Genomic DNA, 10835 nt, shown 5'->3' on the forward strand with positions numbered 1-10835 from the left:
TATTCTAAATCACAAGCTCTTACTAAACCAGTTGACAGTGCCCCGCTCTCTGATATACTGCACTGACTTCTCATCTCTGTTACATCTCTATCTAGCTTAATCTGTCTCCCCCCATCCCATTTTATCCTTTCATTAAAGGCCGTCAGTGTCCTTGGGTATGATTCTGAAAAGAGAGGTGAGAAGGCAAGGTGTGAGCCAGGATTTGCTTTGTAACATTGCAGCGCTCTGCTTGTGCGACTGCCCTGTTCTGCTTTGCCAGCTGTGTCTGTACGCTGAGCATCAGCGGCGCAGACAGCGGCTCCCTGGGCCGTTGGTAGCCAGGAGCTTGATTGACCGATTGGATGGGGAGAGACCTTAGCTTGATAAGCTGCCTTCAAGGCTACTGAGGGATCAGAATGGGGAAGACAATATGTCCCTTGTATTTATTTTTATAAAGTGCAGCTTCCATCAAACGTCATTCCTTTGTACTTACAACCTTATAAATCAAACTTGTTTTGCTTACTGTTTTAGGAAGCGGCCTCAGCTCCCAGTCCTTCCACAAACGAGCCTCTCATAGATGTTGATGACCTGGAGGAATTTGCCGTAAGACCTGCTCCACAGGGTGTCACCGTCAAATGCAGAATCACAAGAGACAAAAAGGGAATGGACCGAGGGATGTACCCCACTTATTACCTCCACTTGGAAAGGGAGCATGGTAAAAAGGTCATAAAATAACTTGAATGGCATACCAGTTGCATCCAAATAATAATTAAAAAAAAAAAAAGTCTGAAGAAGTCTTGCAAAGAAAATATAATCTTACTTTTTAAATATATTTTCACTTTCACTGAGATCTGTTCTACGGTCTTCCAAAAGCAAAACAGTAGTATCACTTTGTGGTACTGCCTTTCTTCATATGTCTGATCTTTGGCCTGGAATAATCCATGCTTGGCACCTTTATGTGGCAGTAAGCAGTTGGGGCTCACTGCATTCTGTATCTTGAAAGGCATCTATTTTCAATTCAACTAGAAGCGCCAGAGCAACTCATAATGAAACATTTAACAAAATAGATCTAATTTAATTATTTAAAGCATAAATAATGGACTGAGTGATTGAGAATTCACTTTCCCTTTCCAGATTATTATCTGGTTTTGCTAAGTCCAGGAGACCTCGTTACTTTGCTAATGATGCTGGAAGACAGAAAAATTGCCTATGGCTTCCTTATATCAAAGCAGGAGGTGGTGTGTGCTAACCCCTTTGGAATTCTAGAATATGTTTTTTTGCACTGCCTAGGTGTTTCTGTTAGCTGGAAGGAAACGAAAGAAGAGTAAAACCTCTAATTACCTCATCTCCATAGACCCAACTGACCTGTCTCGGGGTGGAGAGAGTTTTATTGGAAAACTGAGGTAAACACTGATACATCTAAGAATTTTCTTTATAGAATATGAAGTTCATTTGAAATTAAGAAGCCTGCAAGCCACTATGACTTCTTAATTAGAGGCTTGATTACATCATGTGGTAATGGTCTTAAAGTTCACCGGTATCCAAGGCATATTTTCAAAACATCTCAAGTACTTACAAGATCACGTTTTATTAAAAGTCAGCAGGACTGAAGCTCTTAAATGCTCAAAGGTCAGATTCTCAAGGGTGTACAAGCACAACTTACCTTAATGGGATTTTTGGAAGTACATGAGTAGATTGTGTCAAGCCCCCATTGATACAAATATTTTGGAACAAAGTTCTGTCTGTTAGACAATCTGAAAATCTCTTTGGTTTTGCCCGTTTCTCAAGATCCTAATTAGAGTTATTTACAAGTAGTGGAATTCTTTCAGAACCACTTGTTTCTTTTCTGTTTGTTACCCCATCATACATCAGTCTGGTGTTCATACCTATGTGGAGCCTCTCAAAGTATGTGTAGATCGCCTTTGCCTGAGGAGGGGGACTGTGCTGCTAATTGTCATTTGCCTGTGTGGATCTCGGAACCACATGCGCTTTTTATTGCAGTGCAAACACAGAATGAGGATAATGTGGTTTGAGTATGTTCCAAGTTGTATTTTGTGCTCCTTGGTGTGATCTCCATTCAAATAGGAAAGACTGATCTTATTTATAACTTTATGAAAATCACTCTCTGTATTCTAGTAGAGGTGGTAGTCAGGTAAGAAAGCAGACAGTTTTGTAGAGAGTAAGCATATTTTAAAAACCAATCAAGCAAACAAACAAAATAACCCCACCTGAGCGTCTCCCTGAGTGTTGCTTTCTTGAATTTACTAGTTTGCAACATGTCATGAGAAGTCTCCAGTGTAATGATAAGGGACCTTTAGTATAGTCTTCTGTACTGTACCTTAATATTTTTGTTATGGCCTTTAATCTAGGAGTTGCCATTTAGTTAGGATTAGAATTAGAAACTATTTGTGCTCAATATTATCTGTCTTTCCTTTGAGGCTACAATGCCGTAAAGGGTAGATGTAACAGGCAGCATTACTGACCAATGGTGATTGGATTTTCCTTTTTTTTTTCCGTAGATCAAATCTTATGGGAACTAAGTTTACAGTTTATGACAATGGAGTAAATCCAATGAAAACAACGTCAAGCCTGGAGGCGAGCACCCTGCGTCAGGAGCTAGCTGCTATTTGTTATGTAAGTACAGCTCACAGGCAAACTGCGCCAGAAAGGGCACTTTGGTTTCTGAAATAGCACACTGAATTTCCTTCTCACTTATGATTATGTAAATCAGTGGTCATACTTTGATGCAGTCAAACAGCTGACCTTCACTAGACAAACCAGGAGATTCAGTGGAAAGTAGAGGTGAAAAACGCTGTGCACGGAACCAGGTTGCCCAGTTCTCACTTTTGGTCAGAAGGTGTTGGAGCTTTTACATAACCCTCTGCAAGGGGTAGGATGATGCTTCGTAGCCTGCAGGCACCATCCAGGGGAGCGTCCTGAACTGGAAGGAGCTGGGCAAATGGAAGTATGATCATTTTTAATGGCATTTCGGAGAAGGCCTCTCTGATCCAAAGGTCTGCAGCAGTGGCTGGGAGACTGGGATAAAAACTGCAAAACTCCTTTCTACCAGGAAAACAACCAAACCAACCCCAAACAAAATCCGAAACTCAGTTCAATGAGAGGAACTGGCCTCTTATAGGACAGCAAATAGCATTTGTCAGGGGCAATGCGGACAATCAAGGCTTGAAGCACAGTTGCTGTTATTTCATTACTGGATGACTAACTGTTTTGGTGAGAGTATTCTTTCTGTCCAGAAATCTCTGGGCCCAGGAAACATTTCCAGTCAGAATTGCTACATACACTGCTACAGAAACACTGCTACTGTTTTCACAAATCAACAACTTCTGACAAAACTAACTAAGAACCATTTTTATGAAAAGTTCCTGCCCAGCTCTACTCCAGGGTGCCCGGAGCTCTGTCGGATCAAGGTGAGGCCATCTCAGCATACACCCTGCGCGCGCACCCATTGCGTTCCTGTGAAGGTCAGCGGCAGGGTGCGGGGAGCGGTGTGTCTGGAAGATTTCGGCACATGGAAAGGAAAGCCATGCAAAGTGTTGAGAGCACTAAGAGGTGGCAGTATTAGCTGCTGATGTCTTCTCTTCCTGCTGCTTAGGAGGCAGTTTTTCTGTGAATATAGTATAAATAGCGCGTTTGTTCACGTGTGCTGTTACTCAGGCACATGGCATATGGTTGCAGACAGGCAGATACACACACATTCCCTCCATTCCTGTTGGATTTCATAGAATCATAGCATCACAGGTTGGAAAAGACCTCTAAGATCATCAGGTCCAACCATCTGCCCAACAACACTATGCCTACTAAACCATATCCCAAAGTGCCACATCTACACATTTTTTAAACGCGTCCAGGAATGGTGACTCAACCACCTCCCTGGGCAGCCTATTCCAATGTCTGACCACTAAAACTCAATTTGAAACAATTTGAAACTCTCTGAGAATTTCAGAAAATCCAGATAACAGGATTTAACAAGAAAGTCCAGGATCTGATGTCAGTTTAGAGTTTGACTGAAGCTTCAGTAGGAACCTAGGAGAACTTACATGTTTACTAAAAGGTGATTTTAGTGGTTTGTATAGGAGGGCATTCTTTGGAGCTAGGCAACTAGTCTTCTGGTGCAAACTGGAAATACAAGGAGAAAACAAAAAATAGTTTTTTAAAAAGTTATATATTTAAAAATTTAGGAAATTGTTTGTAGACAACAATGGCATTTGAACCATTAACATTAGCAAGTAAAAAACTCAGTTGTGGTCAGCAGAGGTAATTAGAAGTGTGAGTGTTGGAAAGAACAGAACCGTGGCCACTGTTTGGAGAATGTGGCTACCACAAACTGCTTTTGTATGTCTGGTTTGAGACCAGCAGTTTAAAACTTGTACATCTGTAAAAGAAAATGACCCATTCAACTAATATTTTGATACTCGTGGAGAAAGGCAGCAAGTTTGCAGGTGTGCAAAGGACAAAAGGAAATTAGAATGATATTTCATTACTAGCCAGGTTTCCGAAAGTGAGATTGTTCCTGGCTGCAACAGAACCACAGCAAAGAATGCCAGAAGGAGCGCTCCTGAAACACCGTTGGCCTACGATAACCTTTTAATTCCTGCCTTGAGATTTTTCCTGCAGCAAAAACTATAATAAACAATACTTTGAGCTGTCCCTCAGCTCACCTGATCAGGTACCCACCTGAAGAGCAAGCTGTACCCGCTTCCACCAGCTTGCTGAGCCTGACCTGCTGAACCATCTCAGCGGGGCAGAAGCTGGGGATGCGTCTGTTGTTAACTGCGGGATAGACGTGTTGAGAACTCTCACTGCGGAGCTCACCTTAGGCCATGGTTCAAGCAGCAGGAATAAAGTTGGTGCAAGGACCGAGTTGTACCAGGTGCCGTTACCCGTTTTCACTCTCCCGGCTGATGACAGGCTGGCATATTAATAAACCTGCAGCAGCACCTAATGGCTGATTTCAGAATCGCTTGGCAAAATTTATCGAGAAGCAGGGAGGTGTCACTGTACTGTTTGTACTGGGATTTTCTGTGCTGGCTTCCTTTGTATCCATAGTATCTCTCGTGTCGCTTTGCATCAGGTTCTGCAGGCAGGGAGCTCAGCCTCAATCACTCACACTGTGCTCCAGCGTTGGGGGTTCTGTGCTTTGGGCTCCCTGTGGAATGTTAGCTTCCACAGGTTATGTTAAGGACAGGGCACAGCTGTGTGAATCAAGTCCAGAAAGGGAAGTGGCGGAAAGGAAAGTTGGGGGTAATTAAATCGTGAATCTCCTGGGAGCTGTTGGGATATACACCTTGCAGCTTTTGTCATGGCAGCTCTTACCACCGCAGCAAAATGCTTGCATGATTTTGTGGAAGTGTGTAAGATGTTAAAAGCAACACTGGGGAGAGGCTGTGCGCTTTTTCAGGCCAGTTTATTGTGACACGTCCTCGCAGAGCAGCTTACTGGTTGGGCTGCGGCCGAGGGCGCAGCTTCTGAGCAGTACTGGCCAAGTCCTTCGCTGGGCGAAGCCGTTGGCATGCTGGTTGAGTTGACGGGGCTCTGCCAGCTAACAGCCCTTACTCTCAGCCGTAAATCAAGACTGGCAGCAGCATTAAAGTGGTGTGAGATCAGAAATTGGCCTCTGTTGTCCGAATAATGCCATTTGTAGTCTTGGATTTACACACATAAAATAGTGAAGGAGGGAAATGAAAGAGAAGCAGGGAATGAGACAGGAGATAAGGGGAATGAATTTTATTTGTATGCAGGTAGATTGGAAGGGCCTGCTCTTAATTAAAGCTCCTCTTTTGTCCCTTCTGTTTTCCTCATATATTTAGTGTTTGTACAATTTAAATTCTGTACCGTGATACTAGCAAAAGGTTAGCATTTGCCAATAAAACATGTGATACAATTGGCGATTGAGGTAAGGTGCAACTAGAAATCATTCCCTTATCATTTGACAGAAGTGTTGATTTCAGTGTTTCTGAGTAAATCCAAAGGACATAGCCCTGTATTTTCAGTGACAATACTGCTTGTCAGGAGGGAAGTGATTCAGCACTATTATTTAATTTTACCTTGAACAATGTCTTCAACCAGTCAGCATCTAAATTAATTGTATCTAGCATAACTGCGGCTTGATGAGAGAAAGAGCTTGTGAGGCATTGCAGAGAAGACCAAAATTGGCAGTACTTAGTGGAAAATAAGCATAAGCATGAATCTTTTCTTAGAAATTGTCCTCTGCTGTGCTGAGTCTCTCCTGCTTATAAAATCTGCTGGCAGTCATTTTAGTTTGAGTCTCGCCGTGATGCAGAACCAAGTATGCTCCTCCAACTGAACTGATAACACTGGTTTACTCTGCCAAAGGCGGTGAGATAAATGATTCAGAAAAGAGGTAGGAATCTTCCCATTTATGTGTATAGTATGAAGATATATGAATATACCTGGATTCACAGAATCACAGAATGGTAGGGGTTGGAAGGGACCTCTGTGGGTCATCTAGTCCAACCCCCCTGCCAAAGCAGGGTCGCCTACAGCAGGCTGCACAGGACCTTGTCCAGGTGGGTCTTGAAGATCTCCAGAGAAGACGACTCCACAACCTCCCTGGGCAGCCTGTTCCAGTGCTCCGTCACCCTCAGAGGGAAGAAGTTCTTCCTCATGTTCAGCTGGAACTTCCTGTGCTTCAGTTTGTGCCCATTGCCCCTTGTCCTGTCGCTGGGCACCACTGAAAAGAGCTTGGCCCCATCCTGCTGACACCCACCCTTGAGATATTTATAAGCATTTATAAGGTCCCCTCTCAGCCTTCTCTTCTTCAGGCTGAACAAGCCCAGCTCCCTCAGCCTCTCCTCGTAGAAGAGATGCTCCATCCCCCTCATCATCCTCGTAGCCCTCCTCTGGACTCTCTCCAGTAGCTCCTCATCTTTCTTGAACTGGGGAGCCCAGAATTGGACACAGTACTCCACACGGGGCCTCACCAGGGCAGTGTAGAGGGGGAGGAGAACCTCCCTTGGCCTGCTGGCCACACTCCTCCTAATGCACCCCAGGATCCCATTGGCCTTCTTGGCAGCCAGGGCACACTGCTGGCTCATGGTCAACCTGTCGTCCACCAGCACTCCCAGGTCCTTCTCCGCAGAGCTGTTCTGCAGCAGGTCCGCCCCAAGCCTGTACTGATGCATGGGGTTGTTCCTCCCCAGGTGCAGGACCCTGCACTTGCCCTTGTTGAACCTCATCAGGTTGCTCTCTGCCCAACTTTCCAGCCTGTCCAGGTCATGCTGAATGGCAGCACAGCCTTCTGGTGTATCCACCACTCCTCCCAGTTTGGTGTCATCAGCAAACTTGCTGAGGGTACACTCTTAACTTTTCGTCCAGGTCATTGATGAAGTTAAATAAGACTGGGCCTAGTACTGACCCCTGGGGGACACCACTAGTTTGCTTCAAGATTGCTTCACGATTCAAGGATTACTTCAAGAGTGTTCAGTAAAATAACTCAGTGTAACTTTTCGTCTGCGCATGAAAATCTTTCAGGAGTTGTGTAAAAATCTCCAGATGGTTTTGCTGAAATAACTGAAGTTATTTCAAAGGTCTGATGGATGACAAAACTTCTGCACAAGTAAATTTAGGCCGGTATTTTCAGATGTTTCCAATGAATTAAGACGTGTAGATTTTTGCTTATAAAAGTAGAGATGTTTTTGAAAGTTTAGTGTTCCTAAAAAATCAGGACAGTTTTATTGAATATATGAAGGCAGAGACTTCTGAATGTCCCAGTGGTAGAGCCACACCAGCTGGAGCCTTGGGGTGTCCAGTTCTTGGCATCTTGTGGTACATTGCTGGCAATAGTGCCAATGGGAATTTCCTTCCTGAGATTCCTTAGTGTGTGTCCACAGCCCTTCCCTTGGGAAAGGTACAGGAGAAAAAATGCTTGCGACTGGAGAAAAAAAAAAAAGAAAAAAAAAGTAGCACAAAACATGAGGAGGTGGACTTTCAGAGGTGTCACTGTTTTTTGTACTGGAGTTAATGCTAAAATAGGCAATCGGGTTTTACTTAGTGGATCGGAAAATACCGCCCTTTTTCAAATGTAGACGATGAGTTACTGAAATACGTGGCCCTAGTTGCTCCTGTGGGGGAAAAAAAAAAGCCTGAGATAAAAATAAGACTTTAGGCCTATTTAGATTTTAGTGGTTGTGTTTTGAGACAATAGTGCAATACTGGAATGCTTCTGTGAAAAGTTGGTCAGAAAATCATCAAGTCATGTTTAATGGAAGAACTTGTATTTTCCACAGATTTGTTTTTGCTGCCCATGTTATTTCTTCACTTTCCCTGCCTTCATAGCTCAAAAATTTGCATTCATGCTAATGTGTTTGTTTTTTACCATGCTCATCTCTAAGCGTAACATATCTGAAGGCTTTGAAAACCACAGCGCTCCTAACAGATGCTCTTACTGGCAGCTTCTTGTTTGCTTTTGTGCTGGCTCTGGAATAAATGGAGTTGGTCACATATACTTGATTTCATCTCTCATCAAAATGTGTGACTGCATTTTATGATTTTTAAATTACAACAACTTTATTTTGGGATCTAGCAGTAGCCAAGCAATCTGGTTAGTTCATATCCTTTTTTAACAAAGGGAGTTTTTTTTTCAAATTGCATTAAGTTTGCTGGCAGCCAATGCTAGGAGTGTTTTGGAAACCTCTCTATTTCTATTTTTCCTGTTGTCGGAGCTTCTAAGACAAAGCTAGAATATTTGGCAGTGCCAGTGAAGGTAGGAGTTTCAAGATGTTTTTTGAGTTGACTAATACGTAAAGTTCCCTGGGCTGCCACTGTGTCTCTCTGTTGAAGAAATTAACTTTAAGAATACAGAACATGATGAAGTATTTTCTAAACATTTTTAGGAAACAAACGTCTTGGGGTTTAAAGGACCACGTAAAATGAGTGTGATCGTACCAGGAATGAATATGGACCACGAAAGAGTTTCCATCAGACCACGAAATGTAAGTCATACCGTCAGTGAACGATAAAAATGACTTGAATTCTTTTTCAGGTAGAGTTGTTTTTCTAAAGGTTTATAGGTTAAAAAAACCAGTATTTGAACAATTGCAAAACAATGGGATGTGTGACTAGTTCTGTGACTCACAAAAGCACTACAAATAAGAATGTATTTTGATAACAAAAGGTACAACTAACCTTTTCCAAGCTGTGGGAAGGACTCGAATGCACATTCACATTAAGATATCAGAGTTCTCCGTTTCATTCGATGACGCTGGTTTGAGGGTTGAAGGTGACAGTTTAATCTTTGGGCTAGGATTTATGAACTTTTTTTATGTGAATTTATTTTTTGTCTTGTGAGAGTGTTAAACTGAAGTGTGTGTCTGTGGTGTGTGCAGGAACATGAGACCCTTCTTGCTAGATGGCAGAACAAAAATACAGAGAGTATCATTGAGCTGCATAACAAAACGCCAGTCTGGAATGATGACACCCAGTCCTACGTTTTAAATTTCCATGGTCGAGTCACACAGGCCTCAGTGAAAAACTTCCAAATTATTCATGATAACGATCGTAAGTATAGCTCTCTGTCTGTAAGTGTAGAAACAGTACTGCATACGCAGCCTGACGGTGATTCTGCCCTTACTGTTGTTACCTGAGTGAGTTTAATTTAGTTGTGTGGGTCCAACTTAATGCTGCTCTGCCTTGTGGCTGTGACATTGATGCAAGCTTGGTGTTCAGATGCTCAGGCTTGAGAAAGGTGGCTCTGCCGCGTGCTGTCTTGGTTTTCTCCCTTGGCTGCCCGATGTGTGAACCGAGCGGCAGTTCAGAGTCGTTCCTGCTCTCAGAGCTGCGGTACCTCCGCGGGACCGCGGGGCTGTATCGCTCCACTTGAGCGCTTGCATCACACAGTCTTTCCATGGGCTTTTTGTTCCCTCTGCCCCCCACACACCGCCCAGCTGGAGGTGCTGCAGTCAGACCGGTCCCACCGCACACCCACTTTGCCATTACTGGTCTTTGTAGCATTAGCCTTACAGAACACCCTAAAAATGTCGGGACTGCCTTTGACACCATCACTGCGGCCTTACCAGTTGCTGCTTTCTGCCAGCAGCGCACAACCCCCTTTCTTCTCCAGCTTGGGTACAGTTGTTAGAGCAGGGGTAGAGGCAAGTACTCGAGAGGAGTGATGCTGCCCCACATACCCTCGCTTCAGGCAGGCATAGCCACGAGGTGCTGGAGCGCACTGGGCCATGCCAGTGCCATGCTTCGGCTGCAGGCGAACGCTGGAAACTGGTGAGAGCGGCTGTGCCAGTCTCCAAGAGCAACACTGGGTTTGAAACATTGGTGTATGTGTTTGCTGCATTTTATAAGGTGAAGGAGGTACACCTGCTTCTGCGATGAAACATTTTCATCTGTGCATGAGGCTGAGATTTCCTCTTGCTGACAAAGAGTCCAAAAGGGAAAAAAGTTGAGGAAGAATTTCTCAATACAGTATAACAGAGACACGTGATTAGGTCTAGATCACAATCATGCTTTCTCTTCCCCTGTTATCCTTGCTTGTCCACGTGCCTGAATTTAAGTGGGACGAGAGCTAATTGGTTCTTGGTGCATGTGGAACTTGGCGCTAGGTCTGTGTAAGAGGTCTGAGCATTCTATACAGAAGCAATTTTCTCTCTGTGCTTGAAAAAAACACTTTTCTCTCTGTATAATTTTTTTGAAGACAGTAACAAAGTCTTGCAGTCCTTTATCCTTCAACTGTTCCTCGCTCAAGCTATCCTTGCCTCTCCCTCTGATATCAGCACACCCACATGCATGACCAAGTGTTGCAAAGTCTGACTGAGCGAGCACATTATTTTGTTGAGCGGGGCCAGAGCATGAAGTTGAATGCATAC

General features: G+C 43.7%; 1 protein-coding gene across 6 annotated transcripts in view; it reads left to right on the top strand.

Annotated features, from left to right (window-relative positions):
• The window catches only part of TUB (TUB bipartite transcription factor), a 172042-nt gene that overhangs the window by 145009 nt on the left and 16198 nt on the right, over positions 1 to 10835 (top strand). For all 6 annotated transcript variants that reach the window (XM_075427259.1, XM_075427255.1, XM_075427257.1 and 3 more), the window contains 5 exons: positions 511 to 702; positions 1270 to 1382; positions 2499 to 2613; positions 8853 to 8951; positions 9345 to 9516. In XM_075427259.1, coding sequence (XP_075283374.1) covers positions 511 to 702; positions 1270 to 1382; positions 2499 to 2613; positions 8853 to 8951; positions 9345 to 9516 — 691 coding nt within the window. The remainder of the gene's footprint in view (positions 1 to 510; positions 703 to 1269; positions 1383 to 2498; positions 2614 to 8852; positions 8952 to 9344; positions 9517 to 10835) is intronic.

The sequence above is a fragment of the Opisthocomus hoazin genome, chromosome 7 (genome assembly GCF_030867145.1).
Source record: "Opisthocomus hoazin isolate bOpiHoa1 chromosome 7, bOpiHoa1.hap1, whole genome shotgun sequence".
NCBI lineage: Eukaryota > Metazoa > Chordata > Aves > Opisthocomiformes > Opisthocomidae > Opisthocomus > Opisthocomus hoazin.